At 40.6% G+C, this 25,011-nt stretch overlaps 1 protein-coding gene across 9 annotated transcripts in view; it reads left to right on the plus strand.

The window, feature by feature from the left end:
* ptpn13 (protein tyrosine phosphatase non-receptor type 13) overlaps positions 1 to 25,011 on the plus strand; it is a 265,404-nt gene that overhangs the window by 190,157 nt on the left and 50,236 nt on the right. For 8 of the 9 annotated variants that reach the window (XM_072547657.1, XM_072547747.1, XM_072547874.1 and 5 more), the window contains 4 exons: positions 5,477 to 5,687; positions 8,355 to 8,446; positions 15,983 to 16,044; positions 16,515 to 16,670. In XM_072547657.1, the coding sequence (XP_072403758.1) occupies positions 5,477 to 5,687; positions 8,355 to 8,446; positions 15,983 to 16,044; positions 16,515 to 16,670 (521 nt within the window). The remainder of the gene's footprint in view (positions 1 to 5,476; positions 5,688 to 8,354; positions 8,447 to 15,982; positions 16,045 to 16,514; positions 16,671 to 25,011) is intronic. The other variant, XM_072547935.1, reaches the window with a different exon arrangement.

Here is a 25,011-nt window from a genome sequence, read left to right on the forward strand (position 1 = left end):
TTACTTTAAAGGCTTCATTCATTATTTACAATTCAATTGCTAGTTTGTCCAAATCAACTGCTGGACAATTGTCTACTATTGACTATTGTCTAAAACATATAAGAGATTAACCAGCAGTTGATTTGGACAAACTAGCAATTGAATTGTAAATAATGAATGAAGCCTTTTAGCTAGATTCCTGATTTAATTCTGACTATGACTGGTAGATTTTGCTGATCCTGCGCTGTTTTGCTACCTTCAGGCCAGCTGTACCTTAAACATGGACAGCTTGGTGGGGCTGTGTTTTGGGTTGGAGAATATGGGGAAGTGGCAAGATAGGCAGGAAATAGAAGGAGCAGCTGGGTGACAAGTGAGGGGGAGGGGGGAACAACACTGTACAGGGCATTTAACTCCTCACAGGTCTTTGAGGAACATTTTTGTCTGAATGTTTTGGGCAGCAACATGTAAGGCACCTCCACTTTATGAAGAAACCTATTACCAAGCTATGTCACTTCCTAGAAGTGTAATTCTAACCTTGTGCCAAAGCACAGACAATACTCTGTGACTATGAGTCTTACATTTTCTTCAACACTACAACAGATATCAGCCGCAACTCGCTGCTATCTGGTCAACTGGCGAGGCTTTACAGTACAGTACTGAGAGAGTATCCAGATTTGAAATCACCTAATGCATGCTCCATGACTTTAGACCATAGAACATTACATCATAGCACAGGCCCTTCAACCCTCAATGTTGCACTGCCCTATGAAACCAATCTGAAGCCCATCTAACCTAAATTATTCGATTCTTGTCCATATGCCTATCTAATGACCATTTAAATGCCCGTAAAGATGGCAAGTCTGCAACTGTTGCAGGCAGGGCGTTCCAAACCCCTACTACTCTCTGTGGAAAGAAACTATCTCTGACATCTGTCCTATACCTATCACCCTCAGTTTGAAGCTATGCCCCCTCATGCTAGTCATCGCCACCCTAGGAAAAAGGCTCTCACTGTCCACCTGATGTAACCCTCTGATTGTCTTGTATGCTTCAAAGTAAGTCACCTCTCGAATGAAAACAGCCTCAAGTACCTCAACCTTTCCTCGTAAGACCTTCCCTCCATTCCAGGCATATCCTAATAAATTTCCTCTGAACCCTTTTGAAAGCTTCCATATCCTTCATGTAATGCAGTGACCAGAACTGTTTGCAGTACTCCAAGTGTGGCTGCACTAGAGTTTTGTACAGCTGTAGCATGACTTCATTGTTCCGAATTTCAATCCCTTTGTTAATAAAAGCTAACACACTGTATGCCTTCTTAATAGCCCTACCAACCTGGGTGGCAACTTTGAGGGATCTATGTACATGGACGCCGAGATATCTCTGCTCACCTACACAACCAAGAATCTTACCATTCGCCCAGTACTCTGCTTTCCTGTTACTCCTTCCAAACTAAATCACCTCACACTTCTCTGCATTAAACTCCATTTGCCACCTCTCAGCCCAGCTCTGCAGCTTATCTATGTCTCTGTAACCTACAACATTCTTCATCACTATCCACAACTATACCGGCCTTAGTGTCGTCCGCAAATTTACCCATCCTTCTACGTCCCCATTCAGGTCGTTTATAAAAATGATAAACAGCAGTGGACCCAAAACAGATCCCTGCAGTGCACCACTTGTAACTGAACTCCAGGATGAACATTTCCTGTCAACCACCACCCTCTGCCTTCTTTCATCTGGCCAATCTCTGATCCAAACTGCTAAATTGCCCTCTATCCCATGCCTCCGTATTTTGAGCAGTAGCCTACCATGGGGAACCTAATCAAACGTTTTACTGAAATCCATATACACCACATCAATGGCTTTATCCTCATCCACCTGTTTGGTCACCTTCTCAAAGAACTCAAGTTTTGTGAGGCACGACCTATCCTTCACAAAGCCATGTTGACTATCCCTAATCAACTTATTCCTATCAATTATTATAAACTCCTATCTCTTATAACCTTTCCCAACACTTTACCCACAACCGAAATAAGGCTCCCTAGTCTATAATTATCAGGGTTGTCTCTACTCCTCATTTTTGAACAACGGAACAACATTTGCTATCCTCCAGTCTTCTGGTACTAATGACATCATAAAGATCAAAGCTGAAAGCTCAGCAATCTCTTCTCTGGCTTCCCAGAGAATCCTCGGATAAATCCCATCTGGCCCAAAGGATTTATCTATTTCCACACTTTTCAGAATTTCTAACACCACTTCCTAGTCAACCTCAATCCATCTAGTGTAGTCGTCTGTTCCTCCGTACTCTCCTCGACAACATTATCATTTTCTAGTGTGAATACTGATAAAAAAAAATTTATTTAGCACTTCCCCTATCTCCTCTGATTCCACGCACAGCTTCCCACTACTGTCCTTGATTGGCCCTAATTTTACTCTAGTCATTCTTTTCTCCCTTATATGCCTATAGAAAGCTTTAGAGATTTTCCTGATCCTATCCATCAACAACTTCTCATGTTCCCTCCTTGCTGTCTTAGCGCTCTCTTTAGGTCTTTGCTGGCTACCTTGTAATCTTCAATCACCCTAACTGAGCCTTTACATTTCACCTCAGCATAAGTCTTCTTCTTCCTCTTGACAAGAGATTCAACTTCCTTAGTAAACCACAGTTTCTGCACTCGACAGCTTCCTCCCTGTTTGACAGGTATATACTTATCAAGGACACACAGTAGCTGTTCCTTGAATAAGCTCCACATTTCTATTGTGCCCATCCCCTGCAGTTTCCTTCCTCATCCTAAGCTCTGGGCGGCATGGTGGCACAGTGGTCAGCACTGCTGCCTCACAGTGCCAGAGACCCGGGTTCAATTCCCACCTCAGGCGACTGACTGTGTGGAGTTTGCACGTTCTCCCCGTGTCTGCGTGGGTTTCCTCCGGGTGCTCCGGTTTCCTCCCACAGTCCAAAGATGTGCAGGTCAGGTGAATTGGCCATGCTAAATTGCCCGTAGTGTTAGGTAAGGGGTAGATGTAGGGGTATGGGTGGGTTGCGCTTCGGCGGGGCGGTGTGGACTGTTTCCACACTGTAAGTAATCTAAAATCATCCTAAATCTTCTCTAATCGCATCGTAATTGCCTTCTCCCCAGCTGGAGCTCTTGCCCTCTGGTGTATACCTATCCCTTTCCATCGTTAAAGTAAACATAACTGAATTGTGGTCACTATCGCCAAAGTGCTCACCTACCTCCAAATCTAACACCTGGCCCCCACCCTTGTTGGCCTGTCTACATACTGTGTCAGAAAACCCTCCTGCACACATTGAACAAAAACTGTCCCATCTAAAGTACTTGAACTATAATATTCCTAGTCAATATTTGGGAAGTTGATGTCCCCCATAACAACTACCCTGTCACTCTCGCTCCTATCAAGAATCATTTTTGCTCTCCTTTCCTCTAAATCTCTGGAACTATTTGGAGACCTATAGAAAACTCCCAACTGGGTCACCTCCTTTCCTGTTTCTAATCTCAGCCTATACTACCTCAGTAGATGAGTCCTCAAACATCTTTTCTGCAGCCATAATATTGCCACACCCCCACCTTTTTTACCAGCTTCTCTGCTCTTACTGAAACATCTAAATCCCGGAACTTGCAACAACCATTCCTGTCCTGCGCTACCCATGTTTCTGAAATGGCTACAACATGGTCCCAACCCATGTTGCAAGTTCACCCAACTTATTCCGGATGCTCCTGACGTTGAAATAGACACACTTCAAACCAACGTTTTGCTTGCCGGTGCCCTCTCGCGACCCTAAAACCTTATTTCGGACCTCCCTACTCTTAACCTCATCTATACTCAAACTACATTTTCGTTCCCATCCCCCTGTGAATTAGTTTAAACCCACCCAAAGAGCATTAACAAATTTCCTCCCTAGGATATTGGTACCCCTCTGGTTCAGGTCAAGATCATCCTGTTTATAGAGGTCTCACCTGCTGCAGAAAGAGGCCCAATTATCCAGGTATCCAAAACCCTCCCTCCTGCACCAACCCTGTAACCACATGTTCAACTCCTCTCTCTCCCTATTCCTCAGCTCGCTAGCATGTAGCATGGGCAACAAACCAGAGGTAACAATTCTGTTTGTCCTAGCTCTAAGCTTCCACCCTAGCTACCTGAATTTCTGCCTTAAGTCCCCATCTCTCTTCCTGTCTATATTGTTGGTGTCTATGTGGACCACGGCTTTGTCCTGATGGACAACAAACTCTTCCTCCACCTGAGTAAACATGAAAAGTAAATGCAACATCAATCACCAGTGCCCTGTGATAATTTTCAGAAAGCTTATCAGAGTGCTTCATTCAAACAATCTCTCCAATCTCTTATACCAATATTTCTGCATTCATTTTTATCAAGACCTTTACCGTTGCATCTGGTTATCTTGCTTCTGTCCAGCCATCCAAATTTCATTCACTTCACAACAAATATAAGTCAGTGTGTGTGTGTTTACTGCTTATATTTGTGCTGTTAGAGGGAACTTAAAAAAGAAATGAACTTAAACAACTGGTAAATGTGGGAAGGCAGTGATGGTGTGGGGCAATATGATGTATTAATTGGAGAAATGTAAAAGAAAGTGGAGAACTATAGTGTTAGTAGAGATCTTGGACCTGTCAGCAATATAAAAGCAGTATTCTTATCCTTGACCATTCTACAAATGTGTAATGTTTCAACCGTATCCTTTGAGCGAAAAGTTGGGCATTGAGCTCATGTACAATTTCTTTCCACTGGCAGTGGATGTGCCTCTGGAGAATTTTCTTTTCCAACAGCAGAAGGAACCCCCCCCCCCATGCTCCATGTCTACATTAGTAAACTAAGTGGTAGTCTTTTAGTGCTACCACCAGAAGCATTTCTTGTTGCTTGCATTCAAATGTACCTGTTCAAACGGCATTAGGTGCAGTTCATTAGCATCAGAGTTAGAGGATTTCTCTCACTTGCCGGCTACTAGCTCCCATGAAGGGGGCCGCTATTGAAGAGTACTTTCACATCGCTTGCCTTTTTAATGAGGTGCCAGCATCAATTTATCCCATGAAATGGCTGCACATACTAATTTAGACATTTAATTATGTTTGCGCTGGCACGTAGTTAGTAATGATATCAACTTTGAAATGGATCAGAATTTATTTCAAATAACTAGTCTAAACATTATCCTGGATTTTATGATGTTAAAAAGTTGGATTACAGTTTTGATGATCTTTGTTTGAAAGATTATATGCCAAGAATTTTGCATATTAGAGAGTAGTTTTTATTTTAATTGAAGTGAACATACTTGAGGATGTATAATTTACTGTTGTACATTTTCCACTTTGGCACAGTAATAGTTACTCTCAATATCTTTTTTTCAGGAAAATTGAATTCATTATGAAAATGTGTTCTGCAGAATGTAGATTATTATAGTTTATAATGAATTAAAGAGTTTACTATTTCCTAATGTTGAACTATAACTAAATGAAGCTTCTCGTTTATACAGGCTTATCTGTTGCAGGAGGCAGTGATACTGCATGCCAATCAATCTATATCAGTGACATTAGTCCAGGTTCAGTTGCTGATAAAGAAGGTAGTCTGCAACCATTGGATATTATCCATCATATTAATGGTGTTAGCACACACGGAATGACAACAAATGAGGCAAGGAGAACTCTTCAAAATGCAGGTCCTACTGTTACTTTAAAAGTCACAAGGTATCATACAGGCTGTTTACATTGTATGATTTGTCCTTTCGTTTTATAGTATGACATTGCAAAATGTATAGCAGTAATTTCACAGTTCTCCGTTACTTTAATTCTGCTAATTAGCACCGTGTAGTGTACAGTTTCTTCTGAGTGATTGTATATTACTACTTTATATCTATTGAACTGTTTCAAAAATTGTGCATGATGTTAGACAAAATAATTACTTCCTGTAAAAGCTTTCATTGCATCCATTTTCTATTATGCTGTTGTTATTGGTGTTCATGATTTGGAGATGCCGGTGTTGGACTAGAGTGTACAAAGTTAAAAATCACGCAACACCAGGTTATAGTCCAACAGGTTTAACTGGAAGCACTAGTTTTCAGAACGCTGCTCCTTCATCAGGTGGTTGGAAATGGAAACTTGATCTGTCTTTTCAGTTTCTCCTCTCTGCCAATGACTTATTTTTACCCCATTTGTCTGTCTGTGTATGTGCAAGGGCAAGTTTCCTACCACCTAAAGAAGGAGCAGCACTCCGAAAGCTATTGATTGGTATTAAACTTCTGGCTGTCAAGAGAGCTATTCCAACTGTACCTGAAATAGGAACAAAAGTATTTTCTACTTTTACATCCCCTAAGATTGGTCTATGAATTTCGTCTGGGCCTTCTTTCCCATTCCTCACTGTCACTTTCGTCCTCTTTTCCTACACCAGGCCACAGCTGCCTTTACCAAAAGTTCAAGACACCTACACACCAGAGGTTTACAGAATAGACTGTTTGGTCTATTGTGTCTGTGCTCATACAATCATAGACAAGGGGAGAATGTGCAAATTCCACTCAGACACTCCTGGGAGTGAAATCATAACTTAGCACACTGAGGCAACAGTGCCATCCTGTCCGTGATTCCCACATCTCAATACTCCAAATGATAGACTGCAATGTGTTAGTATTCACTAGGTTGAGGGGTTAGAAATTGATCCCCACTATTCCCAAAGTGGTCACAAAAATTAAAGATTTCATAAAGTTTGCAAAGTTCCCTATTACTTGACTTTCAATCCAAGGCTGATGGAAAGCACAGACCAGGTTTCAGTACTGAACAAGAATTGGTCTTTACTGCAAGTAATTTGACTCTGGCTACAGGTAACAAGTTATAAACTGTCAGCATGTAGCACTATTAATTGAAACACTCATCCTCTTTATAACCTTGCCCTTGCATATACACAGACAGACAAATGGGGTAAAAATAAGTCATTGGTAGAGAGGAGAAACTGAAAAGACAGTTCCAGATTTCCATTTGCAAGGTACTGTTACTGAGCTGACCCTTATGACTCTTATATTGGTCAGGACTTTACTTCAGTCATCTTCCTTTAGAGGCTTCCATTGGTTGATAAGAGACACAAGGTGGCCAGTTCATGTATAAAAGGTTAGTTAAAAGTTGCCACCTGCAATAACTCTTGGAGAGAGAAATTAGTTTACTTCAAGTTTAAAGTTAGTTTTAACTGCAAAGAATAGAGAAACCACCCCGAAGTTGGGGAAGAACTGAATATATCTGTCTATCTCTCAAAATTGTTACTAGTTCCAAGTTGTTCAGTTAGTTGAGAACTAATCGCACTGTTTTTGGCAGGCAAAAGTTCTCTGCCATTTATAACTGCTCCACAGACCAATCATATTCCTAATGCCAATAAAAGCTGCATTTGTAAATCCATCAGCTACATAGCATCTGCAACTCAGACTTCAGTCACTGTCCAAATAGTTGCTTGTCCACTACACTACATGGGTGTCAGGTTACTTGCTTACAAACATACAGTAACCCTTTTAAACACTGGTTTTAATACAGCTCTTTTTCCAGCCCATAACTTCTTTTAAAAAAAACACGAAAAAAAGTAGTCTTAACCTTCTTTTGTAAAAATCAGAAGACATGCATATTAGCAGCTGAACCAAAATCTTCTCTTTTGCATTCTAACTCAGAACCACAAATGACCTGAATGTTTTCCTGAAATGACCATAAAGGTTGTGTGATTGCTGGCTTCCCCACCAACAGTTCCTCCCACCCCCACCCCAAAGTAGATACTGCTGGTCCCCCAATTGTCTCACAGTCATCAGGGAGAAGCCAAAGTTGAGGTGGTTGCCACATAAAGGTTGGCACCCAGTTGGAATTTCAGGTTTGGTGGGTGGCCTGATATGTTCTCCCCCACCCACCCTATACCCCCAACTCAGCATATGTATGTATTTTCAATGCATGCCTGTTTTACATCATGAAATTTAGATTTTCTCAGAATTTAGGAAAAGAGAAAATAAAAGTGATGTTGAATTTTTGAGATTTCACTCTCTAATAGATGGAATAGGTTTCAGCCTTTACATTGCAACTGAAGTACGTCACGATACTGTATCTGTGTCAATTACACCTGTGAAGGGACTATATCTACCCCCCAACAACATTCTTCACTGACAGCAATTTTGTATGAGTTAAATTTACTGCAGAATTATATATTTGTTGTAGAAAGTATGTAGTAAATATACTTTTGCTATGCCATGTTATTTAACACCAAGAAAAAAATGAGATTGAATTTTAAGTAAAGGTGATGATACATGAAGTGAGATGAATGTTTGTTTTGTAAATAATTTTCTCCAGTTTTTGCTTCACTTAATTTTAAGGATGTTGCTTAATTTTATTTTGCAGAGATGGAGAGCCTGTATTTGCAAAAGCAATGGAGTGTTCTGTTCAGGGCAATGACAAGTGCTTAAAACTTAATGAATCTGTTGAAGTTAATGGTATGTTTTAAATGAAATATGTTTAAACTTCTTTGGGTTTTTTATTTTTAAAATTCCAAATTTGTGTTCAGTTGCTAGTTAATATAAACCACATTGATTAATAGATACTTAGCAATGGGAGGATAGCAACACTTTTGTAAAGAGTAATATTACTTTGAAATTCAGGTTCATTTGTGTGATGTTACCATTGATGTTGAGGGTAACATTTGTTGCCCTTAAGAACGTAGTGGTGAGCTCCTTCTTGAACTGCTACCAGCCATTTGACATAGGTGCAACCACAGTACCATTTGGAAGGGAGTTACAGGATTTTGACCCAACAACACTGAAGGAACAATGATACATTTCCAAATATTGGTATTGCATGGGTTGGAGGGCAAATTGCCAGTCCCCAAATGCCTGTTGTCTTTGTCTTTCTGGATTCTAGAGGTCATTATTTTGGAAAATGTTGTTGAAGGATCTTTTTTGTGTTGCTGCAATTAATCTTGAGAGCAATATTCTCTCCTACCACTGGTATTCCAGTAGTGAAATAAAGCATATCCTGAATGGTTGCTATCATTGTTAAAGATACTATCCTACCAAAAATCTATACATGTAATGTATTCCATATAGTTTTGACTGATTAGTGCTATGCAAGGCCAATGACATAATTTTGGTGGGGCTGGTTCCAAGTGGAATTTTAGTAAGTTCATCAGGAGTAATCCCTTACTTCGTGTCGAATAGTGCTTTTAGGGCCTTTACTCAACTCAAGCATTAACACAGGATAATGGCTTAACATCCCAAAGGATAGCAACTTTGATAAAGAATTACTGCATTAAATCTTTGATATGGATTATATACATCGGTGCTGCAGTGTCCATAAGCCATAGGAGTAGAAGTAGGCCATCCAGCCCGTTGAGTCAACTCCACCTTTAGTAAATTCATGGGTTATCTGAAAATTCTCAACTCCACTTTCCTGAAAACTTCTGAATTAAATAAGCTACCCTTCAGTCAAGTTGAGGCTGAATGCAGGAGGTGAAAGCACAGTATGTTACTACACCAACTCCCCCTCAAGATTACAACTTCTTACTCCTGCTATAGGTTGCATTTTGAGTGACTAATCATTGCCAAAGCTTGCACGTTAATGCTGATAGAACCAGGATACTTAGAGGATAACTTTTGGTTGGGTAGTAAAGAGTTGCATGTAATGCAAGCCCAAAGAGAAGTATGTGAGTGCTTGTCTAATAGAGATACAGAAAAACAATCAGTTTCACCGACATTTCCTCTTACTACACAAACAATACAAGGATCTCAGAGGGTCCTTTTCTACTGGGGGGTGCTGTAGGTTTGTGCTGGCAAGGTTTGCATTTTGTTGTCAGCCTTAATTGCCTTTGAACTGATTGGCTGTTGAGACCACAAGGGCAATTAAGAGTCAACCACATTGCTGTGGATTTGGGGGTCACGTATAAGCCAGAGCAGGTAAGAATGGCAGATTTCCTTCCCTAAAGGAATCATTTAAAGATGCTGAAGGACAGGATAGAATGCACAGCCAAAATTAGAGGTAGTTATGCAAATGCACTGAGTGTAAGGAACAAATTAACTGCACTGTAGTCACAGATTCAAATTGGAAACTATAATACAGTAGCCATTATGGAGACATGACTGTGGAATGGTCAGGACTGGGAACTAAAACCTACCAGGTTATGAGGTTTACAGGAGGGATAGAGACAACAGCAGAGGGAATGGAGTGGCTATACTGATTAGAAACAGAATCATTTCTGTGGTCAGGGAGGATGTAAAGAGGGGAAGAGTACCAAATGGAGACTTTATGGATGGAACTGCAGAACTATAAAGGAATGAAAACCACAGTAGGTGTTATATATAAACCAAGTGGTAGCAGCTGAACTTAGGTAACTATGTAGCAGAAGCAGAGCAGTATTAATGGGGTACTTCAATCTTAACATTGACTGGAAGAGACAGACAAGCGCCTGCCAAAAAGGTTGTGAATTTCTAGAGTGTGTCCAGAATAGTTTCTTATGACAATATGTCTTGGGTAATGGATCTAGTAATGAGCAATGAACATGATTTATTCAGTGACCTAGTTGCTCGTGAACATTTGTCACATAATTATCATAACATGATTGAGTTTCATGTAGTGTTTGTAAGAGCTAAGCAAAGATTTGATACTAAGATTTTGGATGTAAGTAAGGCAGACTTTAAATGGAATGAGGCAGAAACTGTCCACGTAAACTAAGAAGGTCTGCTAATAGGTAAAACAACTGAGGAACAGTGGCGGGTGCTCAAAGATATACTTAATGCTATTCACAAGAAATTTGTACCCACAAGAAGGAAAAGCTCAATCTCTCAAATAAAAATGTCATGGACATCTAAGGAAGCCAGGGACAGCATAAAATTGAAAGAAAGGGCATATAAAAACACAAAGAACAGTACAGAGTCACATACAAAGACAAAGGGCCACAAAGTGGCTTATAAGAGCAGCTAAAAAGGATGTAAAGGAAACTTGCAAGGGACTAAAAAGACATTTTATAGTTGGTTAGGAACACTATTGGCCCATTGAAGACTGAGAGTAGAGATATTGTCAGTGACCATGGGGAAATGGCAGACACGCTGAACAACTATTTTGCTTCAGTATTTAAAGTAGAAAAGGAGAATAGCTTACCAGAATACCCAATAAAATTAAGTGGATCAGGGACAGACAATAAATAAAATTGGCTTAAGTAAATCATCAATAATGTGGAAATCAATGGAACTGAAAAGTGACAAATCCCCAGGACCTGATAACTTCCATCCAGGGTGTTACAGGAGGTAGGAGAGCACATTACCAATGCCCAAACCATCATCTTTCAGAGTTCCCTGGATTCAGAATTTGGAGCTTTAGATTGGAAATTTGCTTGTGTCACTCTGCTCTTTAAAAAAGGGTGACCGATGGAAGTCAGAGAATTACAGACCATTTAACCTGACACCTGTGGTAGGGAAATTGTTGGAGACTATAAATGACAACCTCAAAAAAAATTTGTAATTACTCAGGAAAAGTCAGCTTTCATTCATAAATTGTAGGTCATGCCTGGCAAACCTCGAGTTTTTTTGAAGAGGTGACAATTGTGGTGGACAGGGATAAGACAATGGATGTTGTTTAAATGGACTTCTAAAAGGCTATTGGTAGGGTCCCATACAACAGATGGTTAGCTAAGTAGAAGCCCATGCAATTAAGGGAAAATTACAGACATTGATACGAAATTGGTGCTCAACTTGACAAGATGTGACTAGTAGAGCACTGCAGGGATCTGTGTTGGGACTTCAGTTATTCACAATATTCATTGATGATTTGGATAATGGCATTAAGAAAAAGTTAAATATCCAAATTTGCTGTTGACACAAAATTGGGCAGCATTGTAAGCAGCATAAAATTTCAATAGGATATTGATAGAATGAACAAAACTGTAGCACTTGGATTTTAACATAAGCAAGTGTAAGGTTTCGGATCGGATAGGATAGATCAGGATGTTTTTAGAATATATGTGGTTAAATACAGTGGATGTCCAATGAGAACTGGGAGTTCAGATGCATAGCTCTTTAAATCGCCATGAACAGCTGCAGAAAATAGTCAAGCAAGTTAACAGAATGCTGGTTTTCATATCAAAACCAAGAGATGACATGGTGGTTCAGTAGTCAGTACTGCTGCTTCACAGCTCAGGGACCCAGCTTCGATTCCAGCCTCAGGTGACTGTGTGTGTGGAGTTTGCACATTCCTCCCCACGTCTGTGTGGGTTTCATCCGGGTGTTCCGGTTTCCTCCCACAGTCGAAAGAGGTGCAGGTTAGGTGAATTGACCATAGTGTTCAGGGGTGTGTCAGTTAGGTGCATTAGTCAGGGGAAATGTAGGGGAATGGACCTGGGTAGGAGACTCTTTGGAGAGTCGGTGTGGAGTCGTTGGGCCGAAGGACCTGTTTCTACACTGTAGGAATTCTATCCTAAAAAAAAATTCTATTCTATATAAAAAGGCTGGAGTATAACAAAGAACAAAGAAAATTTCAACAAAAGAACAGGCCCTTCAGCCCTCTAAGCCTGCAACGATCCAGATCCTCTATCTAAACCTGTTGCCTATTTTCTAATGATCTGTATCCCTCTGCTCCCTGCCCATTCGTGTGTTTGTCTAGATACATCTTAAAATGATGCTATCATGCCTGTCTCTACCACCTCCGCAGGCAACCTGTTCCAACCACCCACCCAGTCTGTGTAAAGAACCTTCCACGCATAACTCCCTTACACTTCTTCCCTCTCAGCTTGAACTCGTGACCCCTAGTAATTGAGTCCCCCACTCTGGGGAAAAAGCTTCTTGCTATCCACCCTGTTTATACCTCTCTTGATTACATAGAGCTCCATCAGGTCCTCCTCAACCTCCGTCTTTTCAATGGAAGTAATCCTAATCTACTCAACCTCTCTTCATAGATAAGTACCCTCCATACCAGGCAACATCCTAGTGAACCTCCTATGCACCCTTTCCAAAGCATCCACATCCTTTTGGTAATGTGGCGACCAGAACTGTATGCGATATTTCAAATGTAGCCGAACCAAAGTCTTATACAGCTGTAGCATGGCCTGCCAACTCTTGTACTCAATACCCCGTCCAATGAAAGAAAGCATGCAATATGCCTTCTTGACCACTCTAGTGACCTGCGTTACCACCTTTAGGGTACAATGGACCTGAACCCCAGATCTCTCAACATCAATTTTCCCCAGGACTTTTCCGTTTACTGTATAGTTTGCCCTTGAATTGGATCTTCCAAAATGCATTGCCTCGCATTTGCCAGGATTGAATTCCATTTGCCATTTCTCTGATCAACTTTCCAATCTATCTATATTCTGCTATATTTTCTGACAGTCCCCTTCACTATCTGCTACTCCACCAATTTTAGTGTCATCTGCAAACTTGCTAATCAGGCCACCCATACCTTCCTGCAGATCATTTATGTACATCATAAACAACAGTGGTCCCAGCACGGATCTCTGTGGAACACCACTGGTCACAGTTTTCCATTTTGAGAAACTCCCTTCCACTTTACTCTGTCTCCTGCTGCCCAGCCAGTTCTCTATCCATCTAGCTAGTACACCTTGGACCCAATGCAACTTCACTTTCTTCATCATCTACCATGGAGAACCTTATCAAACACCTGCCTGATATCCATGTATGTAATATCTATAACCCTTCCCTCATCTTTGTCACTTCCTCAAAGAATTCGATTAAATTGGTAAAACATGACCTCCCAGCACAAAACCATGCTGCCTATCACTGATGAGCCCATTTTCTTCCAAATGGGAATAGATCCTATCCTTCATCATCTTCTCCAGCAGCTTCCCTACCACTGAGGTCAGGCTCACCGGTCTGTAATTATCTGGATTATCTCTGCTACCCTTCTTAAACAAGAGGACATTAGAAATTCTCCAGTCCTCCGGGATCTCATTTGTGTTCAAGGATGCTGCAAAGATATCTGTTAAGGCCACAGCTATTTCCTTTCTTGCTTCCCTCAATAACCTGGGGTAGATCCCATCCGGACCTGGGAACTTGTTCACCTTAATGCCTTTTAGAATACTTCCTCCCTCCTTATGCTGCCCAGACCTAGAGTAATCAAACATCTATCCCTAACCTCAATATCCGTCCTGTCCCCCTCCTCGGTGAATACCGATGTGAAGACTTGTTAAGAATCTCACCCGTTTTCTCTGACTCCACGCAAAACTTTCCTCTTTTGTCCCTTGAGTGGGCCAGCCCTTTCTCCACTTACCTTCTTGCTGCTTATACATGAATAAAAGGCTTTGGGATTTTCCTTAACCCTGTTTGCTGAAGATATTTTATGACCCCTTGTAGCCCTCTTAATTTCTTGTTTCAGATTGGTCCTGTTTTTCCGATATTCATCCAAAGCTTCTTTCTCCTGTTTTCAGTCACCTAGACCTTATATATGCTTCCTTTTTCCTCTTAGCTAGTCTCACAATTTCACCTGTTATTCATACTTCCCTAATCTTGCCATTTCTATCCCTCATTTTCATAGGGACATGTCTGTCCTGCACTCTAATCAACCTCCCTTTGAAATCCAGATCAAATGTGGATTTACCTTCAACAGCTGCTTCTAATCCACATTCCCCAGCTCCTGTCAAATTTTGGTACAGTTGGCCTTTCCCCAATTTTAAAAATCACCCAGCACCAGGTTATAGTCTGACAGGTTTATTTGGAAGCACTAGCTTTCGGAGCACTGCTTCTTCATCAGGTGGTTGTGTAGAATAAGATCATGATCACAGAATTCACAGCCAAAGGAGTCATGGAGTTGTGATGCATTAAAAAATTTTAGATCAAATCCTTCATCTTTTGGAATGGGATATGCTGGTTTCTGTTCTTTAATATGTAAATCCCAAAAATTACATTCTCAAGATAGCTCAGATTTTCTAACAATAGGTGTGAAGTCTGTCTGTCCCAATGTTGGTTCAGACTGACAAGCCCTCTACATAGTTTTACAGTGTTTTACATGGATTTGTGCAGTTTTTGAGCAAGCAATTTGTGCAGTAATTCTGCAAAAGCAAATTCACCCATAAACTTGTGTGCACATGTAGGAGCAACAGAGTGAGTGTGCATGTGAGTGTGTGGATGTACATGATAGTCTGCATCTGTGTAAGCTTTGTTCAGTGTGTGTGTGAGTGTGATGGGATATGTGTCTGTGAGAGGCTCTGCGTGTGGGTATGAATGCACTGGGTGTATGTGTGTGTGTGTGTGTCATGCAGTGTGATCACCTGTAGTGTGACATGAACCCAAGGTCCCAGTTGAGGCTATTCCTATCGGTACCGAACTTTGCTATCGGCTTTTGCTCACCCACCCTGCGTAGTTGCTTGTCCAAAGTCCACCTTGGAGGATGGTCACCTGAAGGTCTGAAGCTGAAGGTCCTGGACGGCTGAAGTGTTCCCCGACTGGGAGAGAACACTCCTGCCTGGTGATTGTTGCACAGTGTCCATTCATCCATTGTCGTAGCCTCTGCTCAAGTCTCGCCAAAATACCTTGCCTGCAGCGTATGAGATAAGACAATATTGGCCAAGTCATATGAGTACTCAACGCATACATAGTGGGAGGTGTCCCTGTGGGAAATGGTGTTGTCTGTGTTGATACTCTTGCAATGGCTGCCATTACAGGGTTGCACGGTGGTGTTGTCCAGAAGGCTGGGCACTTTGCTGCAAACTGGTCAATATGTACATTAAGATGAGAATTTTAAGTTTCCTAGGACTATCACAGAGCTGAACATGATGCAAGAGGAAATGCTAATTGTGTTTTGAATGAAGAGGTGTTTCTGAAGATTAAGACTAAGGCAAGGAGGTTTTCGGTAAATTGCTTTAACTAATTCTTGTTGCGAGTCTAACTTCAGATGAACTGAAGCTAAATCTAGAGGATAGATTTGCTGAGATGCTATTAATTAATCAAATGTAATTTTACTGAAAATTTGGATAGGTTTTAAATAGTTGCAAACATCATACCAGGTTTCCAAGTGTCATTTTCTGTCTACAGGAGATATATATGGAAAGAGACAAAATGAATGTGATCAAGTATCTTCTGTAGAGGTACCAAAGGTAAGATTATATTTTATCACAATGTACATTAATTGGAGAAACTACTTTTGCAGAAATTAAACTGTTTAAATTATTTGCAAAAATTGGCTAACAAATACTTTTTGACAATGAAGTTTTTTTAATACACATTTTGCTATGGACCATCCAATTCTTTCTGAATGTTACACCCATTAGAAACACAAGAAATTTGACATGAGATTGCATGAAATGTGTTTCTTACAATGTAGTGAAGACAAAATAAGAATTTTGGTCACTGATTGTACTTTCAAATGCTGATCTCTGAGAAATTAATTTGCACTAGTGTTAAGAGGACATCAAAACTCAACAAACAGAAACAAAAGAACTGCAATTTTGTAGAAACTTATCCCATCTCTCAAATGACCTAAAGTTTTTCCTCATGCAGTTAATTGTTTTAAATTGCAGTCACAGTTGCATAGGGAAATTCAGTGCCATTATTTCTCTCTCCATAGAATAATGTGATACACTTTGAGCTACAGAAGCCTACCACAGGAGGATTAGGGTTCTCCTTAGTGGGTGGCGAAAATGGTGCTTTTGTAAAGAGTGTTCATCCTGGTGGTGCAGCTGATGTGGATGGAAGGCTGCAAGTTGGTGACCAGTTACTTCAGGCAAGTTAATTGCATCAAATCAAGGAGGATTACAATGCAAAATGTCCGCCATCTGGCCTGATTTTTCACAAAGACAATTGCACCCTCTTGCTTTCCTGTGGGTATAGTATTTTGCTTTTTTAAGTATCCATCTATTTCTTTCTAAATCAACTATGTACTTTGTTTCACAAAAACTTTATAGAGAAAAGTAAATATTTTGACAATCTTTGTCGAAAGCTTTTACTTTATAACCTCCATGTTTTTGCAATTATCATAATTAAATTATTTAGCTAAATTATTGATATTTCCATTGGTTCATGAACCGATAACAAGATAAAACAAATTAACTATTTATCACAACAAATCCTCCATAATTTTGTAAGCGCGTAACAACTCAATTGTTAATCTTGACTTCAGCAAGAAATCCCAACTTCTGGAGTCTCTCTTCATAGCCGTCAGCACTTAATGCATAAATCTCTGGTAATATCTCAATGAATCTGAACTACAGTCTTTTCTGTTGTTTTTAAGGTCTTCCTTTCTAAAGAAATGCCTAAACTGCATATAATGCTTCAAATATGACAAAACAAACATTTTTTTACAAGATCAGTATTAGCTATTTGTTTCTATGTTGTCTGCCCTTAAATATAAAACCAAGAATTCTATAGAATGTAAAAGCAAGAAGCTAATGTTGAACTTGTACGAACATTTAATGGACCACAATTAAAGTTTGCTTCTGGTTCTGGGCATTCTATTTCAAAGCAGGACAATCGAGCATTGCAATTCATACTTTTACAAGTGTTTATTGCTCATGTTAGGAACTACACTAGCTTCCCAATAGAGATGTACAGCATGGAAACAGACCCTTCGGTCCAACCCGTCCATGCCGACCAGATATCCCAACCCAATCTAGCCCCACCTGTCAGCACCCAGCCCATATCCCTCCAAACCCTTTCTATTCATATACCCATCCAAACGCCTCTTAAATGTTGCAATTATACCAACCTCCACCACTTCCTCTGGCAGCTCATTCCATACAAGTACCACCCTCTGTGTAAAACAGTTGCCCCTTTGGTCTCTTATGTCTTTCCCCTATCACCCTAAACCTATGCCCTCTAGTTCTGGACTCCCCGACCCCCGGGGAAAAGACTTTGCCTATTTATCCTATCAATGCCCCTCATAATTTTGTAAACCTCTAAGGTTAGCCCTCCGCCTCCGATGCTCCAGGGAAAACAGCCCCAGCCTGTTCAGCCTGTCCCTGTAGCTCAGATCCTCCAATCCTGGCATCATCCTTGTAAATCTTTTCTGAACCCTTTTAAGTTTCACAACATCTTTCCGATAGGAAGGAGAGCACACATGAAGACTATCCAGCTATAATGTATTGGCTTATTGCTTTTTTTCAAAAATTAGGTCTTCCAAACTTACTACTATCTGGTTCTCTGGCACAAAACACCGTTAGAAAATTATAGTCAGATATTTTGCTGTTTTCTCCCTTCAGGTCCCTCAGGATCCTGAAAGTAAGCCATCAAACCCTAGGGACTTTTTATACCTTAAATGTCACTAGGCTCTCAGTGAAGATAATTTTATTTTTATGAAAATCAATCTCCTCCATCCTCCCTTTCATATTTTTACTGTCCCAAAATAAGTTTCTCCATAAAATCTAAAGCAGTGCAAAGTTGTCTCTGCCACATTCTGACTCACCAATATAAGCTTGCTATCTTCATCTCCAGTAGTGCTAACCCTTGATTAGGTTTTTGCATTTAATATCCTAAGACCATAGGATATAGGAGTAAAATTAAACCATTCAGCCCTTGGAGTCTGCTCCACCATACAGTCACGGCTGAAGTGTTGAACCTGTTCTCCTGCCTCTTCCCCCCCCCCCCGACCCTTGATTTCTTACTAATCAAGAACCTTTCTATTTGTCATGAAGACACTCTCAGTCTTGGCCTCCACAGCCTTCTGCAGCAATGCGTTCGACAGATTCACCATCCTCTGACTGAAAAGATTCCTCCTCATCTCAGATCTAAAGGGTTGTCCTTTTACCTTGAGGCTGTGCCCCCCAGTCCTAGATTCTCCTGCTTTTGGAAATTTCTTCTTCACATGGACAATATCTAGGCCTCTCAGTATTCTGTAAGTTTCAATGAGATTGCCTCCTCCCAATCTTCCTAAACTCCATCAAATGCAGACCCAGACTCCTCACTGCTCCCGATATGACAAGCTCTTCATTCCCAAGGTCATTCTTGTGAACGTCCTCTAGAACCCCTCGAAGGCAGCACAACCATCTTTAGATACAGGGCTCAAAATTGTTCACAATATTTCCAAATGTGATCAGATCTGAGCCTGATACAGCCTCAGAAGTGCATCCCTGCTCTTGTCACAAAGTCATACAAATGGAAAGAGACCCTTGAGTCCAACAAGTCCATGCTGATCATGTTCCCAAACTAAACTAATCCACCTGCCTGTATTTGGCCCATATCCTTCAAAACCTTTCCTATTCATGACATTACCCAAATGTCCTTTCAACGTTGTAACTGTACACTTCCTCTGGCAGTTTATTCCACACATGAACACATGTTTAAAAAAATAAGTTGCCCCTCATGTCCTTTTTAAATCTTTCTCCTCTTGCCTTAAAAAATATGCCCCAGTCAACCCTAGGGAAACAATCCTTGTCATGCACCTCATCTGTTATGATTTTATAAACCCCCTTAGGATTTTATAAACCTCAATAAAGTCACCCTCAATCTCCATGCTCCAGTGGAAAAAGTCCCAGTCTTTCCAGTCTACCTTTATATATCAAACCCTCCATTCCCAGCAACATCCTGGTAGATCTTTTCTGAATCCTCTTCAGTTTAATAATATCCTTCCTCTAACAGAACAACGAGAACAGCACAGTCTTCCCTCTAATGCTAACATTGCATTTACCTTCGCAAATGCCAATTGAACCTGCAAGTTAACCTAAAGAGAATCCTGAACTAGGACTCCGACGTTATTTTGTGCTTCAGATTTCTGAAGCTTTCTCCATTTAGAAAACCAAAGTGCATAACCTCACACTTTCCCACATTGTATTCCATCTGCCACTTTGCACACTCTCCTAGGCTGTCCAAATCCTTCTGCACCCCCTCTGTTTCCTGAACACTGCTGTCCCTGCCATCCTCAAAAGCACCCCTTTATCCTCACACTCTGCCTTTTGCCAGTTAGCTTATCATCTTCCCTTGCTAATACTTGACATTAATACCATGGACTCTTGTCTTATTTAGCACTGTCCTGTGCAGCACCTTGTCAAAGGCCTTCTGGAAATCCAAATAGATCACCTCCACTGATGTTCCTTTATCTAACTTGCTCTTCCCTCCTCAAAGAATACTAAGAGATTTGTCAGGCATGACCTCCCCTTGATAAAGCCAAGCCGACTCAACAGATTCAAGTACTCTGCAATCTTACCCTTAATAATGGACTCTGAAATCTTACCAACAACTGAGGTCCCACTAACTAGTCTACAATTTCCTGTATACTGCTTGTTTCCTTTCTGAAACAGGGATATTGCATTAACGATTTTCAAGTCCTCTTGAACCCTCCCTGACTCTGTGATTCTTAAAGGATCACCAGCAATGCCTCTATAATCTCCTTGGCTATCTCCTTCAGAACCCTGGGGTGTAGTTCATCTACTCCAGGTGAATTATAATCTTCAGACTTTCAACTCCTCAAAACCTCCTTAGTGATGGCCACTACCCTCCCCTCTGCCCCCGATTCTCTTGTAGTTCTGATGCAACTGGTGTATGCTACTGGTGTCTTCTATTGTGAAGACTGATGCAGAGTATCTATTCAGTTCCTCTTGCAGTTTTCTTTTATATTACATGCTAATTTATTCTTCTTCTCCTTTCATCTTCTGCTTCCTTGTTGCTTTTCTAGTTATCCTCTGGCTTCCCACTAATCATCATTATTGCTTTTTCTTTTGCTCTTTTGCTGTCCCTGACCTCCCTTGTCAGCCATAGTTGCCTCGTTCTCCCCTTACTACGTTTCTTCCTCCTTGGGATGAATTTCTGTTGCCCCCAGAAACTCCTGCCATTGCTGCTTCACGGCTAGGTGCTCCTTCCAGTCAACTCTGGCCAATTCATCCCTCACTTTGTTGTAGTTAATTTTACTCAACGACAAAGCTATTAATCTGATTCCAGCTTCTCCCTCTCAAACTGCAGGCTGAGTTTTGTCATATTACGGTCACTGCCCCCTCGGGGTTCCTTCACCTTAAGCTCCACCCCTACCAATACCACTTTTCTTTTTGTTCTCCACACTTGAATGGTCTCCTGTACGACAGTACAGTGGTCAGTTTGTCTGTCATCCCTACAGTCCTTTTACTCAACCACATGGAACAAGTAGCTGTTACTGCTGGACAAGGTCAAGTCTCTGTCCCTCCTTCTCTTCCCCTACTCCCCTTTCTTTCTTTACCTGGAGATTAACGAGGAAACCTACTCACCAATGAAAGTGTAAGAGGGACTAATCAGCCCCTCCCTCTTTTGTCTAATGTGACAAAGCAACACTGAAGTACCCCTCCTTTAATGACCCCTAATTCAGAGTCTTCTGGAACAGGATTAAACTGTATATCTAATTAGCCTTGTTTAGCTTAATATATGTAAGTTCCTGGTTTAAAGCTACAATTAAACTGTATCCAATCAAAAGAGTAACTTGCAGTTAATTGCTAAATTAAAGAACAGACTAGATTTCCGATTTAAATTCGCCATTAAAATAAAATATTCCTTAAATTTTACCTCTTGAATTTTCCTGTTTCACCAGACTTTATGCATTTGGAATGCTTTGCTGCTATTTGTCTCATCTTCTCTTGTACTCAGTCCTGGTTCTTCAAATATAATTTCTGTCTATGACATTGTGTTTCTTCTTGGAATAATGATCCTAGTTGATGGTAATACGCGACAAATGAGATCCCAGAAGGAAGGCTGGTTTGATCAATCATGTGTTTAATTTTTGCAGTTGGTTAACTTGGTACTTAGTCAATGAGGCTGTAGAACATAAGTTTATTATGCAAAAGAAGAAATAAACAAACTGGTGGGGATAGAAAAGAATTATGCAGTGGATGACTCACTCATAACAGTCTAAATTAAAGAAAAGGAATCGTGCCACAGAAACCATGAGTTATTGACTGTTTATTTATGAGTTCACGCAGAGAGACAAGTCGACCTAATGCTCACAAGTCACTCCGACGAGATACAGAGAGTTGTGTGATTATATAGGTTACAATCATTTAATAATTAGCAAACTTAATTGTAGTATAATGAGTAAATGGGTGCTTTGCCCAGTCACGAGCCTCAGTCATGTAGTGTCTGGACACAGTGCTAGTTAGTAGCTGATAAGCAAGTATTAGTATTAAAATAGATTCTTGTAAAAGAAGGGCATTCCCATGCTGGGAAAGAGCTCACTATCAGGTGCCAGTACAGCTGCAAGGTCAGCCCCCTCACTGAGCCTGGGAACATACAAACTTTGCAAGCAGACACTAATATGAGATTTAAAATGGATTCCAGCCTTTTAATATGTGACAAGATGTCCACTTTGGTTATAACAAATCTCCCACACAAACAAAGCTATGAACACCAGAAAGATCTTAACATGAACATTAGAAACAAAGTTTCAACCTGTTTCCCAAAGTCATCCATCAGAGACTGAATCCTCTTTAAACCTTCAAGTGTTTCTTCTACTTGAGCTGTGGATGCAATTTTGCTATTCCTTTCTGGATGTGATTTCATGAACCTTTCACAATTGTGATGGCCTAAGCTTTCTCCATTCCAGCAACTTGAAAATTTCAATCCAAACTCTCCTGGCTTGGAAACTCCACAGGCTAGAAACCACATCTGCTGAGATGACTGATTTCCCTGAACAGACTTGATTTTGATTGTAAGCAGAGTTTTTTCTTAACCTCAGATTGATTTTTTCCAATTAAATCAAGCCCAGCAGTAAGCTATATGTGATTTTCTATTTTAAATAAAATTATTTGTTATCACACAACTGCCCTCAAAATTGACCTTTAAAATGGCAACATCCCACTTGCGTAGTGCACATACTCAGAGTAACCACTGATGAATGAAAAAAAATAAATTTACAACTTAAGGTTTTCTTGGCTTCTTTTGTGGCAACTTTGTAGTTTCAGAGGTGATGGATTTTTTTTTAGCTGAAATAAAGTCCAAGTAAAGCAGAGGGTCTTAGCAAACTGTGGGGGTTCCCATAGTCAATTTTCCAGTAGGTTGGTTGTCAAGTCCACTTGAAGCTGAAACCACGATTGAGAGAGTCTTTTTCCCAGGTTCAATGTGCACGATGGCCTCACTTAAAGTTGAACCTGCTTTCCTGAAAATCACAAATTTAAGTGAAAGACTTTCCATAAAGCATCATTTCCATAGTAGTCAATGGGAAAACTGATGTTTGATTTCATAGGACCTTACTTAGCAGAAAAAAATTGAAGCACTCACACCTAGCTTCTAAATGTTCAGTTCTTGCATTGATAAATTAAAAATCTGTTAAAATAAATTTTAATGTGAGAAAAGAAACATGTAACATTCTACTTCAATTCCCTCCAGTTGAGTATACAAGTGTGGGGGGGAGTGCCACTGCACAGCGTCTCATTGGGTGGCCTGTGGGAGACCAACTGGGACCTTCAAATGTTCCTTGCCACTGTCTGGTGACATTTATTGGGGGTCCAAGATACTGCTTTATTGCTCTTTGCTGACCGCTCATTGGGCCTGTTCCTGTTTGGTGTTCAAGCTCCTCACTGATGGGGTATCGGTCATGGCTGAGCTCATTGACATTTTCTTCCAGCTCTCTTTTTGATGTCAGCCAGTACTGCTGGAGTTCCTGTGGCATAGCCTGTGGTTGATGTGGCAGAATAGGGGAGGTGCTGGGGTTTGCCTAGATGGTGTGCGACAATTCCCCTGCGTTGATCCACAGTCTGTGGGCTACTGTCTGCTGAATGAGCCTCACGATTCTGACTATCTTGGGGGACGGTTGTTTGCTGCGAAGCTCAGTCTTGACCATTGCCCATGGACCAAGGGATGAGGTGCTGATGCGGAGCTCAGTCATAACTGGCAATTCGAAGCCTAGGAAAGGAGAAATTTTGCCACTGAGTTCAGCTGAAGTGGCTTCATCATATCTGGGTGGGTCCTAAGGGTGGTGATGACCTGTTTGGGAAGAAGAATGCTGCCAGACAGTGGTCGTATCATGGCCACTGCAGGTGGCACCTTTGGGTGGGCTGAAGCCTAGTGGGTGGGCATTCTCTGGTGACGACTACAGACAGGGATGTGTCATCGGGAGAGGCTCCAAGTCAGAAAGCTGAGAATAGCCCGAGGTCTGTGGGAGACAGCTAAAGAGTTGCACCAAATGGTACCAATTGGATAATAAATCATACAATTCTTAGAGATTTCCTGTCATTAGTGACATTAAAAGCAAAGTGGTGCTAAAAGGGAAAACAGTAAACACTGAACCTCTATGGATTTGGAAGGTGGCGTCTAAGGAGTTTTGGTGAATTTCTGTAATAAATCTGTAATCATCCATTGTTTCTGTAATCAAGTGGGCTTCTTTGTCCTGTATGACGTCAAAATTCTCAAACAAGTGGCAAACGTTCCATCACACTCCTAAATTGTGTGTCATACGTGGTGGGCAGGGGGCAAAACGTTTGATCAAGAAGGGAGAAGTGGTGAATGAGCCTAAACTTGAAGAGAACATAAAAAGTGACAATAAATGTTGCCATGGTCCATTTCAGTTAGATATGGGGATATTTATAATGGGGAACAGTGATCTGGTAGAAGAATTGAAGATGCATTTTGGTTGTCTTCACAAATGAGGACAAATAATTTTGCAGAAATGTTGGGGAACCACATGTCTAGTGAGAAGAAGGGATTGAAGAAAATCAGTATTAATAAAAACAAATGGCGCTAAAGAAATTAACAGGATTAAAGGCTCATAAATCCCCAGGATCTGATAATCAGCATTAGAGTACTAAAAGAGGTAGCCTGGAAACTTTTGGGTGCATTAGTGATCACCTTTCAAAATTCTATAGACTTTGAGCTGTCTGACAGATTGAAGGGTGGCAAATGTAGTCCCTCTATTTAAAAAGGGAGAGAAACAATTTGGGGAATTATGAATCAATTTGCCTAACATCAATAGTCAGGAAAATGTTAGAGCCTATTATAAAAGGTGTGGTAACAGAATACTGTTGTGAAAGCATTCACAAGATTGGAAAAAGTCATTATAGGTTTATGAAAGGAAAATTATGTTTAATTCATCTACTGGAGTTTTTTGAGGATGTCACTAATTGAATAAAAAAGAGAGAAGTGTATTTAGATTTTTAGAAGGCTTTTGATATCACATAAGT

This window comes from Chiloscyllium punctatum, chromosome 1 (assembly GCF_047496795.1).
Source record: "Chiloscyllium punctatum isolate Juve2018m chromosome 1, sChiPun1.3, whole genome shotgun sequence".
Classification (NCBI taxonomy): Eukaryota; Metazoa; Chordata; class Chondrichthyes; order Orectolobiformes; family Hemiscylliidae; genus Chiloscyllium; species Chiloscyllium punctatum.